Genomic DNA, 26,856 nt, shown 5'->3' with positions numbered 1-26,856 from the left:
TACTTTTCTCTCTATTTTAATCCATTGGCACTGGGTCCCGTAAACCATAACGCCAGTGTATGTGATTATCTATTTGTGTGTGTGTGTGTGTGTGTGTGTGTCTGTGTGTGTGTGTGTGTGTGCGACTCTTACGTGCAAAATCTAAGTAATCGCTTCCGTGAATTACGTGCGATAGGTGCGAATAAACGATTTGTTTTTGCTAAATAACACACGCCTCGAGGATTACGCGTCGATTAGAATCAACTCGAAAATCAACTCGGGGAAAACCGGCCCTAATTTCAATTACCTTGATTGCACTCCCGCGTTCAGTCTCATTCTTTTTCATCACAACTTTGTCAACTAATTAGATCCTAAAACTTCATTGAAAAGTTCGGGAGCGCGACATCAAAGTTAATATCACCGTCTCGTCATAATATCCAATTATGAAATAAAAAAAAATGGGAATATACATACATACATATATTATATATTTATATATATATATATATAAAATAACGGCGCGAGATCCAGAATTCTCTCTCTACCGATTCCCAGCTCGCGTATGATAACGATATTCCACCACGTACACTCGCCCATCTGGAAGCACTGATTTCCGCGCGCGAACCCGACGACGTGTTTCCCTACTACTTTTTTTTTACAAAAATTGTTTGCCGTGCGGCTGAGACACACGAGGAAGATTTTTCAAGGACACACGCACAAACATCGTGAACACAATGGCGACATTCGACGCAAATTCCTATTGTCTCTCGAAGAATGACCGAGTTGTTTTCCGATAATTCGCGTCTTCCTCGAATGATCGAGTGGCTCAAAAGAATCCCACAGATCCCCAACATCCCATGGTCCCAAATGTCAAACCCATTATATGATACCGATGTACAATCGACAGGCGATAATAACGTAACAATTGCGTTTCGAGTCTCGTACAAAAAACGTCCGGCGGGGTCCGTTACCGGTCGAAGGTCCGTATCAATTTTCGCCGTGTATTTATCGCTTAAAATGTCTGTCTGATTCTCATCTCGACTCTACATACGTGTATATACCTTCGTATTGACCCCTCATAAGCATGGATTGGCAAATTGCCACGAATCATTTCGATGATTATATGTACCCGCAGCTTTCTTGGCGCTCTCCGACAATTCTAATAATCGTAACCGAGAAGAAAAGTATCACGGCGAAGTACATCAATTCGAAACCATGGGCGAACAACAATATAAATATTCACGAAGGATCACGCATTTTGTTAGACTAAACAAGTAAAATCAGACGGCTGTACGACGCATCCAATGCATTAGATACGCGCGATAATGAATAGTGGATCGATGAATCGAGTAACGGGCTGAAATCACTTCGTCTTTCTCAACGTTCGACGTTGTTTTTCTTTTCTTTTTTTTGTTTGTTCCTTTCTTTTTGGCTAGACAGCAAGAATTCGAGAAGAGAACGACGCGATTCTCTCTGGATGGCCCAACGCTGTCGACGACCCGGTCGATCGCACCGGCCGTCGCGAATAACGCGGAACTTTTCGTGTATTTTTTTTTCTTTTTTATTTTTTTTTAGCGTCTATTAAGCTCGTTTCGTGATGTCTCTTGGCACGTAAGACACGCGCGTGCGCAATCACTTCTATTTCTGCCTACGATGGTAGATGCTCTTGTGATTGTTCAGGCTGTTGAGCGTCCTGAACACCTTGTGGCAGAGCGCGCAGACCGCGCTGTTCAGGGGCTGAAAGTGCTGCTGCTCTTTGTGCCGCTTTAGGGTGAGCTTCGTGGAGAGTGTCTTGCCGCACACGTCGCACGTGTAGCAAATCCCTGGTGGCAGCAGGCTACCGTGTAACGGGTGCGACAGTCGCATCGCGAGAATCGCCGAGGGCGGACCTGAGATCCGCGCGATCGCATAGACACATGATTGATTATTTTTATTTTTTATTTTTTATTTTTTTTTAGATTTGGATCGTGAGAGATATTTTTTTCCGTTTGGATGGAAATGCCATCGAGAAATGCAAACGTAAAGAGAAAGTGAGACAGCGGCGATACACAGTTGACGAGTTTTTTTTTTTTTATATATAAAGCGGTATAGGCAAGCAAAGCGAGACAGGGCGAAGTTACATGTGTGAGTTGATAAATACAGCAGATAGAAAACAAAAAGTGGAGGCGGCGCACAAGTCGATAAATTATATGATGAAAAGTAGATTTTAAATGTGCGTACATAAAGAAACAAAAAAAAAATAGAGATAAAATGCATACAAGTAGATAAAAACATAGATGTAAAATAGAGATATAGAAAGATACATAAATGCAGATATGAAAACGAGCGTAAAAGAGGAAGAAAACGTATGAAAAGAGATTAAAAATAAAAAAAAGATAGAGAGAGAGAGAGAGAGAAAAAAAATGAAATCAAGTACCATAGTCCGTTACATATGCATCGACACCCAATTAAAAAGAAATATTTCCATTACGAACCAATATTTGTGGTGTAGGAGGCACACGGAGAGCCACGTGTGTGGATGGACCCCCAGCGCAAGTCCGTGTTCGTGAAGGTAGCGGGTAGGTACACACAGAACAATGACGAACCAGAGCCAAACGTATAGCCGAGCGAGCGGGACCGGGAACAAACAAGAACAAAGATACGACTGCTATTAATATCACTGGACAAGATTAGTTACGATACGCTGCTAAGTATTCTTGCATGATTAGGGCTAGAGAGAGATAGGGTGATATTGCCGAGGTGTTAAAAAGGGCCAAATCGTGAGGTTCTCGCTGACAGTCAAATTACAGGCAGATCGGTTCGGTTGAAGGAGAAACGGAAGAGGGGGGGGGAGGAAGACAAGGAGTTCAAGATGAAGTTCAAGGAAGAACGGGTTTGAGGATTAAAATCGATCTCGAGAAAGAGACAGAGAAAGAAAGAGAGAGAGAGAGCAAATCGGCAGTGGGTATCAAAGGGGAAGTTGCTACTAGAATATCCGCCGGATACTCTTACTGACAGCCTGTTGAAATGTCCCTGCGAGCCACGTACGTCGCTCGAGTAACTTCGTTTCTGCTGGCATCTTAGTCGCAGAGAGATATAAATGTGGCTCGGAGCTCTGGTTTGTCATTGGTCATGCATAAATAAGCGCGATGATCGTAGACCGCCGGAAGAAACGACAGTGCGATTTTCGCGGATATATCTCGTACCGTAAAAAAGAAAAGAGAGAAGGAGAGAGAGAGAGAGAGAGAGAAAAAGAGAAAGAGAGACGAGAGAGAGAGAGAAACCTTGATTGCGTTTCGGAAGTTACGTGCGTTACTTTGCAATCGACATTTTCGCCTGTTTCACATTCTCCCTCGTGGCAGCGACTTACGTATTTCTGATTTACGAAAACGCTATATGTACGCAACGTCAAACGCTACGAAGATTTCGTTCTTCGTGATAACAAAAGGCCCGAGAGAGTGAAAATCCAAGACGATCGTCATTACCGTTTTTTTTTTTTGCTATCATCGTAAAATGAAGTGAGGATTGTTACAAACGACTCGAGTTTCACAGTCAATGTAATTCAACATTTGTCTCTTGCTTTGTAACTCCGACAAAAATCGTGATCGAGTACTGATCGCTTAGAGCTAACCACGATGAAATCCAGACATGATTGATAAGGCGATAAATTATACTTCGATGCGTATTTATCGTGATTTATGAACATCTGATGAGACGGAATACCGAATGGAACGGAAACGATGCCCGAAATGAGAGAAAAAAAAAAGATATTCCAAGCGAGCTTAACAAGCAACGAAATGTTCCGCACATACCTTTCTCCGAGCTGTAAAAGTAAACGTGCCACTTTCTTCCGGGATATTAACTGACTTTCGATGGAAAAGGAGTAGTATCTGTGGTTGTCAACAGTAGTAGAGGCGATGACGGCGGTAACGGTAACTAATATGTGTGTATATATATAATATAATATATATATATGTATATATATATAAAATAATAGTAACGGTCACAGTAGAAAGTGTAATATAGTATAGGCAATAGTAGCAGGAGTGACAATAGCAGCAGCAACAATAATATGAAAAACTTGCCGATAGAGAAAAATGTTAATGGCGATAACAATCACTACACACATCAAATAGAAAAAGATATAATGACAACATCGGAGATAAAAATATGTGATTTTTCGTTTATAATTAAGAGAGAAGGGTTGATATATTTCTGAAATGTACGTGCCTTCCCCTCCCAAAAAATGCGACGAATAAGCGAAAGTACTTTAATGTTCATACAAACGCGCGCGCGCGCGCGCACGCACGCACGCACGCGTGCACGTATGTTTTGTGTCGATAAATGTACCGTTTTATTTTTAGCGATTATAATCTTTTAATGCTCGTCTTGTTTACTTGCGAACAACTTCGATAATTTCTTTTTCCCCAACATTTTTTTTCAATGATGTTTCTTAAACGCGAGCGTACGATCGATCTAAAATAATAAGAACACATCGGCTTCGTCAAAACTGTAATTAATAAAAATACAGAAACACTGTGTAAATGCTGATACATGTGCATGCACAAAGTAAAGCGTCGAAACGTGGAGCAATCTGAAAAAACTCTGTCAAATAACAATATACTTATAATTTACAGCTGCTTCTTTCACTTTAAAATATCGACGTTAATTCGCTTTTACGCTACATACAGATTTAAATCATTCTAAGGTAAAATTAATTTTTAATAAGTAAAATCTGTTCAAATGCAATGTTCAAACGCAAACATAATTTTCGAAAAATCAATGAAGCTTCTATAATTATATTTATATTACCATTTCCGATTCAATAAATTATAGAAATTCAAAATTAAAATGACGGAAAAATATAGAAATATTAATTTCCCGTGTGAATATCGCGGAAGACTTATCAATTCTGCAAATGACGCTAAAATAAATTGATAGAATCTGTAACGCGTGTGCCGTAACGCATATACGTATATCTCAATGTATATCCCTGAAAATGAAATCTTATTGCTAAATCACAGCAAAGAAACTTTGTCGTGGATGGGACACGAAGGAGAAGACAAAGGCTATTATATCAGGAAAGAAGGAAAATTAAAAGGAAAATGGAGGGAAAAGGAACGACTATTTTATCCAACTATAAATTGTTTCTAAAGGAATGTGTGGAAAGCGTATAATATATATATTACGAATAAATTAGATATATTAAATATTTTATTATCCCGTTTTTGTACCGCACCTTTCTTTATATCGCCACGTAGGACGATAAACAGAAAACAGAATTTGTCTGCAATTATCTCGTGTGTGCTCGTCACATAAATAATATATAAAAATAACAACAAATCGCGTGGCCCTTGTCGAAAATCGAAGGAGTTATGCCTATCACATAAGTAATCGCTTCAGATTCTAACACGCGGACTTCACGGTCCGATCCTTCGCTGATTTCGCAACGCTATGTACAAATGATATCTTAGTTTTTTTTTTTCATAAAAAATATCAATGCAGCTTTTGCGCGCGTTTGTCGCTCATTTGCTCGAAACGACACCTCCCTGAATCACCTTTCCGACTACGCATTTTATTTTCAAGGTGTCGCTCATTCGACTTGCTCATTTCACGCCAACGTCAATAAACGTGGATGCATCGTGCTCAACAGACGACTACTTTTTGCGAGTCACTCTACGATTGTTGCGAGTACATCCCTCGGACATGGAAAAGTATCCGGCATATACGTTTGCATTAGAAACCCGATTGGAAATCCGCTTTGTCGACGCGCTACGATTCAAGTGATTCAACTCATTCGTGATTCCTCCACGCCACACGCTGTAAGTCATTGACGTTATACTAGATCACATTAAGTCGCAAAAACAATCGTACGATCAATCGACTCTCTTTTTCGCACTTTGCACTGCCTGTCTTCTCGTCACTCTCGTCCATGTTCAAATAACGGTATAACGAACAGAGAACCGCAAATTCTAACGTTTCGAATCCGTCGACCTATACATACATATCCCCCATGTACGGTGAGAAATTACATATTTCAATCCGTCCGGCAATTCCATAACTTCGGATCGCGTCGGAACTTAATCCGTAATCGATAACGGCAACATACGCCTGTGTCGCGTGAACATCCGGTACACTCTCGTCACCAGAAAATTCATGGCAGAGGGAGAGAGAGAGAAAGCATGGGGAGCAAACGGCGAGCAATCTCATCCCATTCGCGGATGTTGTTGGGCCTGGTGTTGCTGTTGCTGCTGTTGCTGTTGCTGTTGTTGCTGCTGCTGCGCAGAGTAATTTCTGTCGGTGTGCTCTCTCTGGTCTCTCTGCCATTCGCGGACCTGCGCTACTTCCTTTCTCTGCTGCTCGCTTTTGTTGTGCTGTCGATGGTAGATGCTCTTGTGGTTGCGCAGACTGTTTAGACTGGAGTAAACCCGCTTGCAGATGTTACAGATCGGTTCCTTGCTGGGCCTGGTGTGCACGTTCTGTATGTGCCGCTTCAACCGCGTTAGGGAGGTCAGGTTTTTGTTGCACGGCTCGCATCGAAACTCATCGCTCGCGCCGCTGCCGGCCAACAGACCTGGCGGCAGAACCAGACACACAGGGGTTACTACTTTTGTAGGGGTTTTTGGCGCACGGAACGTCGCACGGACGTCGGACAGGTGGACAAGTAGACATTAGACTGGGGCAAGGAAGGATTGAAATAGAGATAGAGATAGATAGATAGAGAGAGAGAGAGAGAGAGAGAAAGAGAGAGAGAGAGAGAGAGAGAGAGAAAGAAAGAGAGAGACAGAGAGAGAGAAAGAGAGAGAAAGAGAGGACATCATCCCCAATGTGCTTCTTTACTTTGTCCTTTCTTTCTTTTCTTTTTTTGGGGGGAGAGGAGAGGTTTTTTTCTAGTCGCGGCCTCGTCTCTCTGATCGCACACCACCAGTTCACGCTCCTACACCACCGTCACATTTAAGAATCACACCACCACAGTTTTCGCAGCTGAGAAAATATCGTGCGTCCGTGTGCTCTCTTTTTTTTTGCCTCTTAGTACTTTATTTTGCGCCTTTATTAATCGAGCATACGTCGTACCACCGTCACCCGACAAGCCGTGCCCAAACTCGTTTACGTGTTATTTCTTAAAACCACCTTAAGAGTTATGTGTGCTTTATGGGTGCTGCTACACCACCGTTGCTGCTTGCGCCTCATTGCGTGACGTAACGATTATCACGAGGGGAACGCCTTCGAACCGCACACCGGATGCAACCATTGTCACCGTATACCTTCGTTCTTTCTCCTTCTTTATTTTTTCTTTTTTTTTTTTTTGAGATTTTCGTACGATCAACTTCTAAAACCGACTACACCATAGTTGCCATAGTCGTTATAATCCCTTTATCGCAACCATTATCCAAAGTCACATCGCCAAAGTCACAGTCATTGTCAACCTCGTCATAGGTGTCAGTGTCATGTTATTGCTGTCATTGCCTCGATCTCACTCTTAATTCCCGTGCCGCTTGGTCGTCATCGTTAATTGTAATTGCTAACGTCATCATCGTGATTATCCTCCTTCGTTTTTCACTCCGATCCGTTTTATTTTGTCTCACCTCCAAACGTGTCATCGATCTTGCCATTTTCTATATAGTTTCGATGTCCATTATCGTCATGATCGTTATCTCCTCACTCTCAACCTCATCAATATCAACATTATTACCATCGTTACAGTAAATATTTTATTCCACTATTAGTCCGATCATTATCATTTGTAATGCGGTATAATAAACAGTTTACAATCATCATTATGACGAGAGTACCGTCATCGTCTTTGTCTCTGTCGTCAATATTCTCCAGCATTATAATTATCGCGTTCGTCATTCCTGTCTCGATTATCCGCCGTCGTTTTCGTTTATGCATTTGCATGCTCTGCTACAGGCTGTATCTTGATTTCTCTTTTCACGTGATTGATTTCATTAGGCTCATGTATATGGAAACTTTACGTGACTGAGATCTTTAAAATGTTGTAAAATAAAAAATGAACTCATTTATGTAAAATAACATTATACTAACTTTTATAGAGCATTTATTGTTATTATTAAATAATGTATTAAGTAAGAAATAATAATTTTACGTAGAAACTGCATCAAAAGTGCTTAGACATCAATGGAGAAGCTAATAATAATAGTCAATTGATAAAATCTCAAAATTTCAGTGATATTTTCAGAAATTAGAACGATACGAAATGTTATATTATTGTAATATCTCAATTTATACGCTTTAGTTTCGTATAAACATAGTTCCGATGATTTTATTCAAACGTATATAGTCAAGTTAGCTATACTTTATATAATCGCGTAACAATCGAATTAAATCTTTACGAAAGACTATCAAAATGTACGTATTACGATCGATTGAATACGATGACAATGGTGATAATCGCGATGCTTTATTCTGAAAGGCTTCTCTAACGAGATTCGTTTTGCAGCACCACTCAGCTCGTCATACGACGTTTACTTCTTTCGAACGTAATTAGGATAACACAGTGCAAGCAGTTCTAAAGTTCCAGCAAACGATCGTGAGCGATGAAGTTAGTGTTTCATGATCACCAGATATATATATGTGCATATATATATATTCATGTCGATGCATATTATTTACAGCAAAATAGAGCGTAATATCTTATATATATATGTATATATAGGTATATATGTACATGTACGCGTGTGAATATGCGCGGGAGAGTGGAAATATGTGCGAGCTGTGTACACAAATGCGATATCTGTTTCTAATGAGGTGATGCGAATGAAGCGTGGTAATGTATTCTATATTCCATGATTAATGGCATTTTCGTAGCCTTGAGCGAAAGAGCTACCAACAGAAGTTCTTTCTTCTCGCGCGATATTTAGGCCGTGAGAGATAGCGCTCGCTCATTAGAAACAACATTTTATTCGTTATTTCGTTTTCTTTTTCTTTTCTTTTTTTTTTAATTATCTCCTTTTATTTCCCTGCCGTCGCTAAGTTGCGACAGCTCATATGTACTGCATTGTACGTTATAGCGCAGTATATATAGATCGAGTCTTATACAATCTAATTATAATCTCACGGATACAGGAACAATGCGAATATTTATTCATAGCTCAAAACGAACGCAGCTATAACATTTTGCCGTTTGCGTAACCTGAGTTTCGCCCCTCGCGAAAAACGTAACATTTTGTAATCTCTTTGTATGCAACTAATGAAACGTCGCAGATTGCACAATATTCAACACAACATCAAGTAACATTCGATTAATAAACAATTTCATCTGTCAAGCAGTCAACCAGCATTTTTATAACGATCTCGGTTTTTACGTCGAGGAATATCGAGGAATAGATAACAGCAAAACAATTCGAACTCTTTTCCCAGTAAAATCTCATTGGACAAACGTCGACTATAGAGATATTGTTTTGTGAGCGCGTTAGCGAGCGTAGATCCAGAAGACGAAATAAATAGGAAAATTAGGAATTGACGATGCAGCTCGATATAATTTTAACGAGCCCGATTTTGATATTGCAAGCCCGAAATAAACGTATCTGACACACTTTCGTTACCGAAAACCAAACGAAACATGATAGTACAAATAAGCGTAGAGATCGTTTCCGCGCGCATCGAAATTCAAACTCTACAAAATCACATTGATTCAGTTCATTCGGCTCTCTCTCTCTCTCTCTCTCTCTAAATGCATTCTATATTAAATCAATAACTATACTCTAACTACGCGCTGTATATATAACATTGCGTTTCCGGAATACCTATACGGATAAGGAATCATTACTGTTTGTTTTTTTTTCTCTCTCTCTTTGGTCTCAACCGAGGTAATCTGCCGGAGGAATAAACGACTAGCAGCATTCCGCTCCAATACTGTTGTGATATAATTACAATACATCAGCGGTATAGTATAACATCCTACAAGTGGAACACATTTATACAAACCGGGTAATGTCTTGTATTGACAGTCGGGTAGACTACAATCTATCTCTCTCACTTTGCAGAAATCTCCAAGGTCTCTGCCGTCGTATGCGTGCACTCTCTGCACACACACACACATACACAGACACACACATACGCACACACATACACCACACGAACACACATGCACACACACACACATACACACACACGCGACAATTGTATTCTTGGTTCTTTTATACGTCGTGCTTTACGACATACGACGGAGGAGAAGCTCGTCCTAGATCGGTAGCGCCGGTCAATACGTGACTTCGCACTGCGCCTCGTGCTCCTTGCGATCCTTGCGAGCGTGATACTGGCTCTTGTGACTGACCAGACTGTTCCTGGACTTGTAGCTCCTGCCGCATTGGTCGCAAGACAGGGATTGCGGCACGTAGAAGTGCGTGTCGGCCAGATGCCTCTGCAGGGACCATGCGCGCGAGAAGGTCTTCTGGCAGAAGTTGCAGTAAGTGCGATTCGAGGATTTATGATCCGGTTCGTGATACGCGGCGCGCGACGACGCGTCTACGTGCTTCGACTGCACGAAGCCGTTTCGCGAGCGTAGCCATCGCAGATCGAACGCAGGCGACGGCGACGCGTCGTTGTTCGACGATCTTCCGGACGTTTGCGGCTGCTGTTTATCTCGTAGGTCATCGTGACGGTACTCGTGCGTCGAATCGAGATCCGCATGCCTCTCGATCGCGTGATTCGACAGCAGGCAGGACTCGAGCTCGTCCATCCTCGGCGAGATCGGCTCCGATTTCAGGACTATCTCCATCTGATCGTTAATGTTGTCTAAGAGATCGATTATCGGCAGCTCTTGGTGCTGCGGCTGCACCATCGTCTCGCCGTATCGATTTGCGCTTGTATTTTGGTTCGATTCCCGTACTTTTCGTTGGTACTCGATGTTGCTTGCGGACTGCCAACCCCCGTCCTCCTCGGCGACCTCCTGGTCTGCAACCAAAGAGGAGGGGGCTGAGTCCACAACCGGATTCACGCGACATCATTTAAGTACCATAACGAGCAACTTTCAGTACGAATATATTTATTCTTTTTCTCTCTCTCTCTCTCTCTCTCTCCCCCTCTCTCGCTTTCTCTCCCACTCACACATTCTTTCTCTCTATCTCTATATGTAATGTATGTATACGTAATATGGGCGACTTCTGAAAACTGATTCTCGACAGGAGCGAATTCAAACGCTTTTACTAAAACGGGTAATGTCCAACGGTCGTATTCTTAGCGCAAAGTCGACGAGCAAATGAGAGCGACGTCTTGTCGTAAGCGTTACGAGACAGCGAGAGTCGGTAAAGCTTAACCGCGATTGCGACTTGAGAAAGACCCAAACTAGATCTGTTCTCGAATTTGCATACGGTCTATTCAATCTATCCAATTTACTCTTTATGTTATTTAAAATTAGAATCCTATTTATAACGTAGCGGAAAAGAAAATGTCATTAGAAACATGTCACATCGTAAATTTATAATTCTGCTCTTGACGGCGGAAATGATGGAGTTAAAAGACTAGACAAGGAAAAAGCAGATATAGATAATTATATAAAGCAAATCCAACGCAATACAACGGCGCGATTGTAAAAAAACGGATAAACGCGTCGTTGAATTGACTTGCGTGCGTGCCATCGCGCCCGCGGGCGGGGCGCTTTTACTCTCGTCCATTTTTATTTTTATTTTTTTATCATGAACAGAGTATTAAATACAGTAGTTCCAAACAGATGATCTTTCCTTCCGCTATGCAGGAGTAAACGTTTCGAGTCAAATTCAAGTTTCACTAATTCGCACACATTCGAATGCGATCGATCTACCAAGAAAGCGGATCTCGTTACGAGCTGTAACGATCGTAACGATCGTGCATTAACATCGAGCTCAGGTCTGAGTCGAGAGACGACGCGCCGTCGGCACCGTTTGACACCGTAACGGTTCATCGGAGGGCGGGAGGGGGGGGGGGGACGAACCGTTGTCGGTCGGATGACAACGATCGTCGTCGACAGGAGCAGCACACGGCCCGAGTTCGCGGACGCGCTTCTTTGCGGGATTTTACCCAGCCGGTTACCCGTGGCAACGCTACCCCACATCGCATCCTCCGCTCTTCTCTACTTCGCCCTTCCTCTTCGTGTTTCGCGCCCCTCGTGATCCTGCCGCCGCCGCTGCCGTCGCCACCGCCGCCGCAGCCGCGCGCGCGCCTCCCGGACCCCCGCGTTCACCCCGAAGCGCGTTCCCCCCCACGCGATACAACCGAGAGAAGAAGATATATACCTACGTAGGATGTGTATTATTCTTAATAACCCCCTGTATGCCGTTACGCTGTATTATGACTGATGTTGACTCTAAGCGCGGAGAGCGAGAGACAGAAAGAGAGAGAGAGAGAAAAAGAGAGCGGAGGGGCTTCTCGATCGATAGGCTCCGCTTCGCTTCAGGTGAAACGAGTTTCAGGACGCGGAACGTCGTGGAACATCGGAGGAGGAAATTTTACAACGCGCGATTGAGAATTTTAGATTAGCTCCGCGCCGCGTGCCGTCGAATATTTAGCAATTTACATAAACGCGGCGTTAACAGTCGCCCCGAGTACGATCGGATAACGATGCAGCAGCAGCGGATATATAGATTCGATCTGAATCGCCATCCCGAGCGATCGCCGCTCCGTTCCGCATTTAAACGATACGTGACGTAAGACGTAATTCTTTTCTCCGACCGTAACTGCGTGTAACTACATGTACGTATTCGAAAAAGAGAACGCGTATATACTTAAACACGTATATGTATAGAACACGCTCTTCCTTCTCTCTCTCTCTCTCTCTCTCTCTCTCTCTCTCTCTCTTTCTCTCTCTGTCTTTTTCTTTCGTCGTCTCTGCGCATAAAACGCGCGTTCAGGAATATCATAAAAACCGAGAGGTAACCCGTTTTCTCGCGCTCTGCACAATATCCGTACCCCCAGCGACGGAAAGGAATGGGCGTTCCGCAATAGGTAAGCATTATGCCGATAGACAAGGCAACCCCCTTTTCTCTATACGCTCGCCGAGGAAATACGGAGGAAGGAGGATGCCGGGCTGTGCGGAGTGTGTACGCGCACGGCTGCGGCCGCGCGTTATTCTCTAGCCAAACTCGTTCGGACAACGGGAAGAGAAAGAGAGAGAGAGAGAGAGAGAGAAAGAGAGAGAATGTTTTACGACGCGCAAGAGACATCTCACAAAGCGACTCGAGAAGTTTTCTCATGTAGATTGTGCATCGCTATTCTTAGCGAGGAGCGCTCGTTGGCTTCTCTAACAGGCGCAAACAGCGGCTCGCGATATAAGCCAGTTGCACTTCTTGCTCTCTCCGCCTCTCTCCGCGCTAATCTCCACCAGATTATTCGGAGAAGAGAAAGAGAGACGGGGAGAGATTTCGAAAAGTATGAAAGGCGATTGAAGGTGCATTCGGTTACATAAACGTCTCATTAAATTCTATCATTTCGGTAATAACGTGCGCGCGATCTCACTTACTCTATCTCTCTCGCTCTCTCCCGTTCGATTCGCGAGCGCACGCGGAGGTCAACGCGGGTAATAGTGATATTGGAATATTTTTTTCACGATAAACAATATGGTTTATAGAATCGTTTTAAAAAACGACAATATTTATATATATGTATTCGATAGATAATACGCGAAGCGAGAGAATTACAATTGCTCGTAATCGGGGAAGATATCGCGCGGCCGGGTGTCACGTCGATGTCACTGTTAAACGACTTTATATCGCGAATTCTTTTATTTCCTCCGCGCGCTCGGTCGTTTCGGTTACTTAATTTTTCGACTAGATACGCGATATTAGCGACGAGGAGAAAGGTCATCGTAACCCACGACGTATAAACAGATTGTATCGCATTGCATATACATATTCCCGCAGCGCGCGTATCCTCACGAGAATCTCGCAATCAGATAAAGGAATCCGCGCGCGCGCACACACACACGCGTATCCGAATAGATAATCGCCGATAACATCAAGGAAAGTCTATGTAGTCATAATCGGGCCGGTGCCGCGACGCGATCAATCGGTCTCTCTTTTTTCTCTCTCGCGCGCGACCGCTGTCCGATGTCTCTGTCCTATCTACTAACAGCGTGACGTCGGCTCTTCGGTATCGCGATTATTGTGATCGATGTGCGTTATCCTAATCGACGGAAAACCTACGAGGAAAAGGGTAGAGGCTTTTGTTTGGTAGATTCGGTCGAAAGATCGCGGGCCAAACGGCGACGAACGATACCGGAGCGAAAGTGCAATCGTCGTGCCGCTCTCCCCCCCCCCGTCCTTCCTCATCGCTCCGCACGCTTTCCTCTACTCCTCTCTCTCACCCCCCCCTCCCCCCCCCCGAATCGCCTCGCGACATTTCTCTAACTGCTCGTCTCTCGAATTCCCTCCGCCGCCTTGTCGCGTCCTCCGCCCTCCCACCCTCATTGCCGCCACGTCACCGCCACCTCACCGATGCCTCTACACTGTTGCGCAGTTTTCGAGGTCACCTCAAGTTCATCATCGATAATAGCGCAGGCGAAAACAAGCAGCTAGACCTGGGCGTCCCCGATAAGTACGTACTACAGATAAAAAATTCCGTCGGATTTGGTTCGGAGAGCGAACTTTCGTTTGGCCTTGGCGGGCGCCGCGCGTCCATCCGAGAATACGTACCGTTAATACCGCCGCGCCGCGCCGCGCCGCGCGACAGGGGTTCCCTGATCCGGGCTCTCGCGCGGCACGCGGCGTCCCGCGAGACCTGCAGTCACGTGGAGCGAGAAGCCTCGCGAGGAGCGTCCCGCGAGGTTTAAAGGACGTTCCCATATAGGAAGGAACTCGCGCCAAGTTCCGCCTCGACGAGGCCGAATGGACCGGTGCGAACGGGGCGCGATTCTCTCTTTCTTAGATTACTCGTGTTCGTCGAGATCTCGAAAAGTAAAATATCGCGTCGCGAAGAACGCGCAATTTCGAGGATCTAAATGATCCTAATGGCTAAAAATTAATTGGGGTTTATATAGGGGAGAGAACGCGATGTATGAAATTTCCGAACGTTCCCGGAATTACCAAGTCATAAATCCGTCAATCAATCTTACACGCGCTTCTGTTACATATTTGAAACATTGGAGTATAAATGTTCGAGAGGGATTAAACGCGGGCGATAACTCAATTATTCGATAACGTGCGCATCGATCGAAAAATCATCGAACTCCCGTCGGAAAATGAAAATTGAATTTTTTTTTTTTTCGGCGTGCGATAACTTTTTTTCCAATCGCGCAATTCTGATTCGAGCGTATTAAACTGTCCGCGTGTCCGTGCGCCTCCCGTCAAACAGTTATCGGCATTAATTATGCATGACGTATGAACAATAGCGCGTCGCTTGTAAATCATTTGTGACCAAGCCGCATAGAATGCAACGTTATCATTTTCGATGTATGCTTTCCGCGCGACGGCACTCACGCGCGATCTCACTTCCGGGCGTGTTGTCGCGTTGAGGAAAAGAAAAGGAAAGGAAAAAAATAACGATCGGCCGCTCTCTTTATCGCACACGTGACGCACGTGTGTCACGCGTAGCGGGATGAACGAACAGGGAGATTTATAAGAGTGCAAAAAAAAAAAAATGAGAGCCACTGTGCATCGCAACTACCGAAACAGCAACGAAACGACGGTGGCTGACGGGTAAAAGGGGGGAGGGAGGAGATAGTACGGGGAGGGACGAGGTACATTAGAGAAAGAGAGCGCGAGTGAGACCGCGCGTTTGTGTGGCGTCGAATAAACAGACCCAGCGTGAACGAGAGAGAAAGAGAGAGAGAGACTCGTGTCATCCCGGCAGAAGCTGACAAAATTTCGCGTGCCATTTATTCGCGGCCTCGATAGATGGCGACATACCCGGGCCTCTACACAGCGGCTCGCCTCGCCGTGACTTTCGGGCGTTACGCAACCGAAATTCCTCCTCGTATCGGCAGTAGCCGAGTTTAAAAGGCGAACGCGTCGTACGAGCGATATCGCGAGAAAGGATAAAAAAAAGAAGGATTGGAGAGGGTAGAGAGGGGGAGGGGAGCGGAGGGGAAGAACAGGAGGAAAATGCTGGCGCGCGTGGAGTCCGGTCGCCCCTACATCCGACACGTTTCGGAATCCACACGAAACGTCCACGTGCACGCGCGCGCGGTTGTATTCTAGGCCGCGAAATTCTGGATGACAACAACTGGGAAAAGAAGAAGATTAATGAAGAAGAGCTCAGGACGAAGCTGAGCTCTCGTTAAGCGAATTCTAGATTCAATCCGGGGGGTCTCGCGTACGTATCGCCGAAAGGTCTCTCTCGAACAGATCTCTCGTGTAGCTGATATGCGAATGATCTATCAACGGCGCGGCGCTTTCACCGGCGACTTTGAGATTTAAAAAAATGTATCCAAAAGAAGCGAAAGTATCACGCAGCGCCCCGCGAGAAGAGAAGCGGTGGTTCACCTTGTGTGGATCACTATATGCGCCTCGTATCCATTATACATCGCTTATAGAGCTGACACGCCGAAAAGGATAAAAATCGCGTGCGTGAGCGTTTTAAGACTGTTGACAAGGGGCATCGAGCCTATCTGCGAAAAAAAAAGAAAAGGTGCGCAAAAATACGTTCCTATCTTTCATTCTCTTTCTCTCTCTCTCTCTTTTTCTGTGCGGTGCTAAAAAAAACGATAGAACAAATATTTGTTTAGTACCGGTGCATTGGGGACTTCGCCACGCCTTCTGATACACAAGAGAGCGCAGAAAGAAGATAAACCGCGCTTCGAATTCAGCCTCGCCAATCGATATTTTTGTGCCGCGCTAAAATTTCGCGACAGATTACCACCTATCTGCGGCCTCTCTATATACGAAAGAACGCGCCGCCGCGGCGGGACGCCGCCGAAAAGAAGGGAAAATAATCGAACAGCGCGCGCGCGCGTGAGGCCAATACGCTGTACGTACATATACATACATACGTTGTACGACGACGGTTTAAATGCATTTTCGAAGAATAAATTGAGTATTCGCGAAAGAGAGACGAGAATACGCGGCCCCCGAGAGAGAATCGAGCGAAAGAATGCACGCGCGAATCCGATGACCCTGCTCCCTCCCCCCCCCCTCTCCAGACTTTTACAACGTGACTTTTTAGTCACGTTCCTTGAACGGTTGCTATTTTGGATGTTAAATATATTTTACTGTTCGTGTCAAACACATATGCGGATGGAAACCCATCCTGGAATCAGGCTGTCGCCCACCGCCGCTCACGTTCAATCAAAACATCGTCTCTCGCATGTCGGTATTGTGCACGAGAGATTTAGATGTTGGAAAGAAAAATATTAGAAAAAGAGTAAGAGCGATTTTCTATTATTTCGCAATTTTCCAGAACTGATCTGAGATTGAATAAAATAACGTAATGTAACGTGTAATTACAAAGAATGTCGCGTCATTTTACCTCGGAAATCTCCGCCGATTATTACCGCAAGTCTCATAATTGCGTCGAACGGGAACAAAGAGACTTTCAGTTTGTCTCGGGACCGATCTCTCCCGTGGTTTACGATCGGCGATCACTTGCGCGCCGAAGCATGCGGTTAATGAAACGAAAGGGCTGTCGTATCCGCAAAAAGTAGCTCTCGATCCTAAAAATACCCGGCAAATCTGATTCTCGAATACCTATACACGTCGCGCGGGACTTGAATATAAGACTTGCAGGGGCCGGCGGAAAAATTAGCGGAGTCGACCGAGATTCGAATTTAGGAACCGTCGTTCTCACTCCAAGCACAAAAGTGCACTTCGTTACTCTCATTATTATCTGATCGTCTATAAATATTTTAATGGCCCCTACTGTTGCTTTTATTTTCCTACAGACTTGAAGAGAAGGGAAAATATACGAAGAGAGATTTGCATATGTAAAAAGCATGGAAGAAGAGCCGAGTTCACCATAAATGTCGTGTCTAGCTTTTGAAGCAATGCCAAGATCGCGTTATTATCATTTGCTCCGCCGTTAAGACCTGCCCCGCCGCGCTTAGCGTTTACTTAGCAACGATCGTCACGTCGAAACGTGATGACGAGCATCGCGTATCGTCTACCGAAAATTACATCAGTTTCGAGGAATCGTTATACTCTGGCTTATCTACAGGCACGCATTTAATCCGTTAAACCCTACCGACAGAGAAACAGCGAAATGACTGCAAGTCGACCGACGACAAATAGCAGGATTAGAAGACGCGAAGTTTGCCAAATAGCGACAAAAAAAATTTATCGAATATTTTCGAAGTTGAGGTCCACGAAACACTTTGAAATATCCCGAGCAAAGTTGTACGACGCGCGTAATCAACGTGTACGAAACGCAGCGCACATTTTTCGTACGATATGCCCTTCGGCAGCTAGGGGTCGCTAATGCTCCTAAGATCCCCCCGTAAGCGTGACAGATATTCTTGAATCTTTATAAGAGATGCGCCCGACGAGACGCCTTTTCGCAAAGATATCGGTTTCGCGCAAGGCTATTCTCTCTCTCTCTCTCTCACTCTCTCTCTCTCTCTCTTTCTCTCTTTCTCTACGAGTGACATCGCATAAATTCGACCAGACAGCGAGCGCCGCGCCGTTTGCGCGACTTGTGTGTCGCAAGATATTCTTCATCTAAACTAGCGGAGCAAAGAAAATGAAAGAGAGAAAAAGTAAAAACCTATCGGTCCCCCTCGAGAGAGGGAGATGGCGATCGCGAATTTCGTCGAAGACCACGCTGCGAGATATAATTTAATGTATCTAATGATTCGCGGAGAAGTGAGTGGCAGGAACGTGAGTGGCGTACCAAGGTCGTCGTATTTTTAGTTAGGCCAATGTTTAGTTGGCCACGTTCGTTCTCGTCGGAGATAGAGGGACCTTGAATTTCGCGGATAACATCTGCAGCCTTATCGACGAGGTCCCCAAACTCCTCCTCCTCCTCCTCTCTCTCTCACTCTCTCTCTCTCTCCCCCTGCCCTCCCTTCTTCCCATCCCCCTTCTCTCCTTCCCTACTCCACGTTCCCTGGCGCGATAAACTTTTTCAGTACTAACCTAGTATAAGCCAGCCGTTCAAATATTAATCGACAATGCGAGGCCGCACCTGAATTTGCACAACCGACCGATCGAACGCCGATCGGCTGATTGTCGCGCATTTGTCAAAGTTTTTCATCTCCCTCGTCCCCCCGTCCCTCTCCTCCAGATTCCCTCCCCCTTCTCATCCCGAGGATACTAGCAAAAGAGATATATGCGCAATCGAAAAAATGCGTCACCCTAGCCCCGTCACGGTCGCCGTCGTCGTCGCGGCCGATGACGACTGCCGTCAACTCGGCCGAACATTCTCGCCAGCTGAGAAGACTCGGTCCGAAGCCATGAAAAGCGCACACCCACACGTACATATACGCATACATACGTGTGTGCGCGCGCGCGCACGATCGATCGAATGCTATTTCTCTTTTTCTTTTTCCCGCGGACGATTTCTCGACGTCACCGACACTCGGCCACTCACACAGACGCGAGGCATTCGCGCGCGCGCGCACACACACATACACACACCACATACACGCACGCACACACACACACACATGCACACAAAACTCAATACAGCGACTACCGAAATCCGCTTGTGGAAGGTCGCGCACGCCCAAGTACGCCATTCTTCGTTCCCGTAATTATTCACCATTATCGTTAGCGAGGTGAGGGCGACTCCTGTATCACATTAAGCGACGTAATCGCGTCATTAACGTCGACGTAAGCAGCCCGGCTCCGTCCTCTCGACTGCGGAGGATAGGGCGATGATTCTCTCGATATCGAGATGGCCATCGGCATTCCCGTCTCTCGTCTAATGTTTCGCATAGTAGTCGAAACTTATGTAATATGGAACTTATGTAATACGGTAACGCCGTAATTTCGACATCCCAATATTCTCTCGTATCCCAATTCCTTCTTCATTTTTTTCGCTTAATTTTTAACTGTCATAGATAATTTCATTGTTAAGATTTGCCGATGTGGAAAAAAGAAAATGATGATTAGACCTATCACATCCTCTTTTACGACGGTGTGTGTTGTGTTTGTGTGTGCATATATATATATGTATATGAAAGATCAGTGACAATTCCGGAAAAAAAAAACAGAAGTTGCGCGACATAATTTCCGGCGTTTTATTCGATCGCAATCATATTGTTTTCTTTTTTTTTTCTCCTTTCCTTTCCTCAACGTATATACGCGTGTAACAAATGTCACGGCGCCGTATCGGCGATATCACGCCGCGTATATTGATTCTATTGCAAAACGTTAACACACCGGAGGGGAACGGGGGGGGGTGGGCGGAAAGGGGGGCAACGTTAACAGTACAGCCGATACGCAGCCCAACCCGTTCAATCGAGCGATACAAGCACGTTCAACGATCGATTATCGGGAAATCGGCAACACTTATGCCAACGACACACTCAAAGCTGATCGGCGCTGATCATCGTTTCAACACCTGATCCGGGAAATCGGCGTGTACGCGAATATATATACGCACGTGCACAGACGCCGTTAAGTCCCTTTCCCTTTTAGGCCCGACGAGATACACATCCTATCTCGCGGGGGAAGGGGAGGGGGGGGGGGAATGTTGTCGCACGGACCCCGGCGACGCGTCGCCGGGATAACGATCTCGCGGCGCGCGGCCACGAATATATTGCACAGTGATGCCAAACTCTGGACTAACACTCCATTCCATTTTTCTTTTACGCCAATTGCGTTCGCGTGTACATTGTTGTGCCGATAGTAATAACGGCGGGTTCGATGTTCGAGCGAATGTATCTGCTGCGACCAGCGTAAAAATTTTTTTTTTTTCGCGCGAGTCGATGAAATTGTCGTTAGCCCAAAGGCGTCGCTCTGCCCGCACGTATAACTCACGCTCTTCATTCGCCCTCGCCTCGGTTACGCGGAGAAACGAAAAACAAAAAAATCAACGGGTATACAAGATGTCTCGGAAAGAAAGTTCTCGGAGAGTAAATTATCTGATCCCTTTTTTACGCGATCAACACACCGAGAAAAATGTGTGTTTTGATTGCACCAAAACGAGAAGTACAAAATTCATTCTGATGGTACCTATCAGAATTCCTTTTATTGTAACTGAATTTCTCGACTAGACCATGTTTAGATTTGAACTATAAATGTATCTGATTTCGTACTTTTTGTTGAATCGATTGGATATCCAATTAAGGCAATTAGATATTTTTTTCAGTGATATATGTATGACTTTTAGATATCTCGTCCAAAGTAAGCTAAAGTTGTTTTCTGGAAACTGATTTTTGGAAAGTAATTTCAATAGAAAATCGTGTTTCTCAAAGATTACAGTTACGATTAAAATTTTAGCTATTCGAACATATTTTATGTCGCAGTGATAACAGCAACATGAAAACACGGTACAGCAGCAAGCCGATATAAATGCTTCATTCTATTTAAATTATCGTAACTTTTGACCCTATATTACAAATATTCTGTTTGAAACGATATGAATAATTCTCAAAGATTCTTGCAACATTTCTCTCGGGACACCTTATACCCATGTCGATTCGAAATATAAATAGATAAATCGATATTATACATTTGCACTTTTATCCTTTGACGTGTGAAAATTTTCAAGTAATTTTTCTTTTTTATGTAATAACTGCAAAGTACGTATATTTAACATATCAAACGTAACATATATGACGTTTCCGATACATAACGTAATAAAGCACTTGTGAAACACGTGCCAGAGGGAGAGAAAGAGAGAGAGCGCGCGCGCGGACTCGTCTCTTATGCGGAATCGAGATAAACCGTGATAATGAATTCAATCGCGATTCGTATAATTTCTGTATTTGAGCGTAGCGCAATGACGCTCGGCGCGCGCGTTAACGAGAGCGTGAGGTTACGGTCGGCGAGCGTATGCCTGTGTGCTGAATTTTGCCAAGGAAACGACGCGACACAGAGAATCCCGCGAAAATTCCAAGAATTATGTTTTCGAGCTCGGCTCGTAAGATTACGGTTACCGAGCTCGATGGCCGTATCTCGTCCGAAGCCCGTGCAGTCGCACGGGGGGTGCTTCGCGGTAAGTACATGATTTTTATGATATGCAAAATGTAAAGGCGATTCGTAAATGGTGCCGTAATAGTAATGATGATATCGATATGATTTTGGAACGCACATGCCAATTAGAAGAGATTTAATAAATCTTCCAAAGCAGATAGTAGTGCTCTTTTTTTCACCGCAACCAGTAAAAAACATTTTCATTCTCGTAAATTTGTGATTTGTGGTTAGTTTGATATAACTGCACAAGTCCTTAGTTACTTTTTATTAGAGCGAACCGCTACATCGCGTACGATCGAGGTCTTTGCCGCGATGTATCGACTGTCAGTGGAAGAATAATAAAGTAGCGCAGAGTGCCCTTAAAAAAATCAAAAGAACGCACATTGAACGCACGTTTCTACGGCCGCGATAATAACAAGAGTGCCACATACATATATATGTATAGCGGGAGCGTGATATCGATTGTACCTCGATTTTCTCAAGCAATTCTAATGATTTCAAAAGGGCAGAGAGCTAAAAAATAATGATTCGAGTCTCTTACCTTGCGAAGTACCCGCTAGATCCGGCGTCTGCAAGCCGTGGCCCAACCCTGGAAATTTCACTATCGTCACACGTAGCAACGGCAGTGCCATCGCGTGCAGAAACTCAACCACGGCCTGTACGCAATTTCGCAATTAAAGAGAAAAAAAAACACGCGTGGTAGTGCAAACGAGGGTGGTGCGAAGGGAAAAAAAATCGGTCATCCGCGAAAGCGGATAGCTACGCCAAGAGCCGAGGAGCTCCAGTCACACAAGACGATGCGTGCTCAAACGGTGGTGCTCAAACCAAAATTTATCAATCAAGCCAACGAAAACGATTGAATATCTTTCTTTTAAAATGCAATACATAGTAAAACATAATGAAACAGCTTAGGCGTGTTGGTAAGTAATCGACACTTGAACCGTGGCTTCTGTACAAACGTGCATGCGAGAAATATCGCGTTATCGGACGACGAGAAACCGCGCGTGCGCTGGAGCGACGATTTATCGCGTACTCTTAACCCTTAAGTGCAGAAAATGAAAACATACATACATACAGCGACGTGATTACATTTCCAACAAAAAAAAATCAAATTTTTTCTTTCCTTCACAAAATCTACCTCAGATCAAGTAGGTTTAAAAAAAAAAGAAAAACAGTTGATAGTCCAAAATGAACGAGATCGAACAATCGCTGGCGCACTTAAGGGTCAAAGGGTGAGAGCGCGGCCCTCGGGCCGCGCGAATTGGTCTGTGCGTACAGGCCCGCCGCGGGGTTCGGCACCCCGTCACGTACCTGACAACGGCGTGTGATCGGTGGTGAGCGCCGCCATACTGAAGTTGAAGCTGCCGGGCGTCGACGTGAAGAGCTTGCTCTCCGGCAGGAAGTTCTGCGCGGACGTGTGCTCCGGCTCGGGCTCGTGCTCGTTGCTGCTCGCGGACGCGGGCGGCCGGTCCGACGCCGCGGCGCCGGAGTCCGACGAGTCCTCGTTGTTGCCGGCGTTGCCGCCGTTGCCGCCGGTCAGCTCCAACGGCTCGCACTTTATATTCTCCTCGACGAGGCTGTTCTCGTCGTGCACCCCGTTGCCCTCCACCTTCGTCGACAGGTGGTTGTTCTTGACCATCGAAAAGTCCGTGGGCGTGGCGTCGTTGTTGTTGAGCGGCGGCGACGGCATCCGCGGTCTCTTCGTCGACTCATCGTGCGGGTCCGGGGTGCGTCTCTCGTTACGGCGTATCTGGGCACGGCGCAGTAGCTGCTGCACCGTCGTCGGCGTCGGGGTCACGGGCGTAGGCGAACCGCCGCTGCGGGGGAAAGTCTCCTCCGTCTTCTCGTGGAACGGCAGGTGATTGCCGCCGGCCGCCAACGCGCGGACATGCGACAGCTGGAAACAAAAAACGGAACGGCAATGGTATTAATTATACAGACGAACACGCGTATGTACGCACGCACGCTCGCACCACTCCTCCACACACGCACACATTCTCTCAGATCGGTCCTGTAATTACTGAGAAACCATCGCGCGATACGCGAGCCGGATTTGTCGTTTTTAATCGATCGATAAATCGTCCCGCCGAAAATGATAGTTTGGTTGAGTGTGCGGCGAACAAATTGAAGAGGTCTCGCAACGTCGCGACGCGGCCCGCGCCGTATATCGATATTCGATACTTTTACATTTACCGGTGAATATCGATTTTCGATTTATTGAGCGAACCCCGCTTTATCTTTGTTTGCTTGACCTATGACAATTACGAATTGGAATCAAGATAGACGCGCTCTGCATCGAGATAACGCGGGGGGATGGGAGGGGAAGGATCTTTCGCCAGAGTCTATTGCGATAACGCGCAAGATTTGAGCTTTCGAGAGATACGCGCGTGAGCTGCACGACGTTACGTGGCCAAATGCGCGTGTCGGCGCGCACGCGAGCGTGTGCACATATGCACACACGGAAAGAACAATTTTGCTGAATCCAGATCTGAAATTAATTTTTGTTCAATAGTCAAAATTATTTTGTGCGAAAGTCAAAATGATTGCTAGAATATCAAAACGTTTTATAGCAATATAATACTTATCAGTTTTAACATTCCAACAAATTATTTTGATGATTCAATAAAAAATTATTTTCAGATCTGTTTTTAGCAAAATTTTTAGGTCTTTCAACAAAATCGTTCTTTCCGTGCACGCATACGTGCGTGCATACGCGTCAAACGCGCGTTTACACACGCTTTTACCGAAAACTCCGAAAACCGTACGGTAATTGGCGGCGTGCCTCGATTTCGAACGCGCTATACAGACACGGTATACGAGAAAAACGGAACGAAGATAGAATCTTACGCCAGCTGTTGCACCTCCATTGTCACTCGTAAACGCAGCGGCGCGAGTCAACGTTTCTCACGTGCCTGCAGCATCGAAGTCCGAAACTTCACCGGAATTACCCCGCGCTCTCTTTCAGTGTTCCCCACTCGTAATTGCCACCCGAAAAAAAAAAGAAGCAAAGAGAGAGAAAAAAACGTACCTCATCTCTGTCGGTTTGGTCGGCCTGTTGCGTGAGGCCCGATACCCTGAGGACCTCCGCCGTCTTCAGAAAACTACTGAGAGAACGTTGATGCACGTTCACCTCGCCGTGATAAATAAACTCCACTAAGGCATGCAAGTCGCTGAACGCTACATCCTGGAGCACTATCACTGGGTGCTTGCACGGCGTGCTCTGAAACGGTGCAACGTTTATTGCGCATAATCATTATAGCGGTGGCTATTTGAAATTCTTTCTACACAATAAGACTCTCGAAAATCTTCTTCACTTGATTTTTAACGTACTCGCGAGCGAAATCCGCTCCGGGATTCACGCGAATCGTGAACCGGAAGGTTTGGCGGACGTTCGCCGGCCGGAGGTTGTAAGGGAGAGAAATCGGGGGTGGAGGGGGGGGGGAAGAGATAGACGGGGGGTGGGTGGGGTGACGAGCCTTACCTTGAGCAATTCTCTGAAGTACGGGCTACAGGCGGAGAGAACGACGCGATGCGCTTTCAGGCTCTTGCCGTCGCAGGCCAGCGTCACGTCCACGAAGTCCTCATCGTCCCGCAGATTCTCAAACGCCGAGGTTATGCTGCTCTGGTAATTGTTCCATCGCAGACAAAAATGTTGTGTATCTACCATCGTTGTGTCTATTCACCTGCAATTAAAAAAGTAACGCCTTGCTGCCACTCCTGGGCTGGGACGACACAAACTCTCGCTGTCACTTAGGAATCTAACGCGCGACGCTCGTCGAGATCGACGGGCTGAGAATTATACGCTCGATTTACGCGCGGCACGCGCGTAGTAGGCTGATCGGCTTCGTCGCGCGCGCGCGCGTAATTAAAATTTTCGACTACGATCCGTCCTAGGACACGACGCGCGCCGATAAGCTTGCAAACTGATAATTTTAGATAAGTCGAATTTCGACACTCGAAAACACAATTGCAACGTGCACACACATTCAACACTGATAGCAAATCGCAATTGCATGTGTACCACGATATTCCTGATAAATCGGAGGTCGACTGTAAAAAAAAAAAAAACGCACGTTGAAAAGTTAAAAGAAAAAAAAATAACACGCAACAACTGGCTGCGTTTAGAGAATTCTTGTATCGTGTGACGCACATTTAATTCAGCTATCCACTCAGCTTGTTACAACGATGGGAAAATTTGATGTCAAATTTTTCTAGCTTCGAAATCGTCAGCAGCAAAGAAATGGTCTCTGGCCAGCAATCGATTTTTCGCAAGTAAATCTATTAATTAGGTAGCTTGAAGTTTCTTGTGCCATGAGATGTGAGTCGATTTTAAGAAAAGTGTGTAAGAAATGCAAGATTAATTATAGCACATATAGAAACGTAAACGACGAAAAGTCTACGAGAAACGCTTTCCTTCGTTTTGAGATGTCCGCATACATATACGTATATAATCCGAAAACTGTCATTACGAAAGGAACGCGTTAATCGGCGCGATGCGTGGTGACATAATGAATTGGAAATTCTACTGCAGAAGAGAAATGGAGGAATTTGCGTAGATAAACTTATCGACGCGGCGCGAGAAGGAGAGACACGTGTTTATTTGTCCAATTGCGCACAGAAAGAGAGAGAGAGAGAGAGAGAGAGAGAGAGAGAGAAAGGAGCGGGCACGGCATGACCGCAGGAATAAAATCTAAGAGGGTACGTATGTGCAATTCGCTGCTTCGCCATACGGGGAAAAATTAGGTCGTCAAGCTGGAGCCAATTCAAGAACGTTGATTAAATAATTCTCCGCTACTTATAAAAGCGGGAGCACTAAATGTGCGCTGATAGTGTTATCTTAGCGTAATGATAAAAAAAAAAGAGGAAAGATCTTAAAACAAGTTTACACAGAGCT

General features: G+C 45.3%; 2 protein-coding genes across 2 annotated transcripts; both read right to left on the bottom strand.

Moving 5' to 3' along the window:
• Positions 1-557: 557 nt before the first annotated feature.
• On the bottom strand, positions 558-25,640 carry LOC105459043 (broad-complex core protein). The gene is made up of 5 exons (XM_011704716.1): positions 25,444-25,640; positions 24,991-25,182; positions 23,274-23,859; positions 22,500-22,563; positions 558-1,873 (listed from the first exon to the last, which is right to left on the bottom strand). The coding sequence occupies exons 1-5, from the start codon at positions 25,627-25,629 to the stop codon at positions 1,618-1,620; spliced, it is 1,284 nt and encodes a 427-aa protein (XP_011703018.1). The 5' UTR covers positions 25,630-25,640; the 3' UTR covers positions 558-1,617.
• LOC105459042 lies at positions 10,093-10,975 on the bottom strand. Its single transcript, XM_011704715.1, has one exon. The coding sequence runs from the start codon at positions 10,760-10,762 to the stop codon at positions 10,181-10,183; it is 582 nt and encodes a 193-aa protein (XP_011703017.1). The 5' UTR covers positions 10,763-10,975; the 3' UTR covers positions 10,093-10,180.
• Positions 25,641-26,856: the final 1,216 nt, after the last annotated feature.

The sequence above is a fragment of the Wasmannia auropunctata genome, unplaced genomic scaffold (genome assembly GCF_000956235.1).
Source record: "Wasmannia auropunctata unplaced genomic scaffold, wasmannia.A_1.0 LD334216.1, whole genome shotgun sequence".
Taxonomy (NCBI): domain Eukaryota; kingdom Metazoa; phylum Arthropoda; class Insecta; order Hymenoptera; family Formicidae; genus Wasmannia; species Wasmannia auropunctata.
The sequence above is the reverse complement of the archived record's forward strand: the minus strand, read 5'-3'. Positions and strand labels throughout refer to the sequence as shown.

Excerpts from the sequence above, each read along its gene's own strand:
- LOC105459042 (XM_011704715.1), bottom strand. The coding sequence starts at position 10,762 with ATGGTGCAGCCGCAGCACCAAGAGCTGCCGATAATCGATCTCTTAGAC.
- LOC105459043 (XM_011704716.1), bottom strand. The coding sequence starts at position 25,629 with ATGGTAGATACACAACATTTTTGTCTGCGATGGAACAATTACCAGAGC. Across the intron at positions 25,183-25,443 it reads ACTTCAGAGAATTGCTCAAG|AGCACGCCGTGCAAGCACCC; the intron begins GTAAGGCTCGTC and ends GCACCGTTTCAG. Across the intron at positions 22,564-23,273 it reads CGATCACACGCCGTTGTCAG|TGAAATTTCCAGGGTTGGGC; the intron begins GTACGTGACGGG and ends GTGTGACGATAG.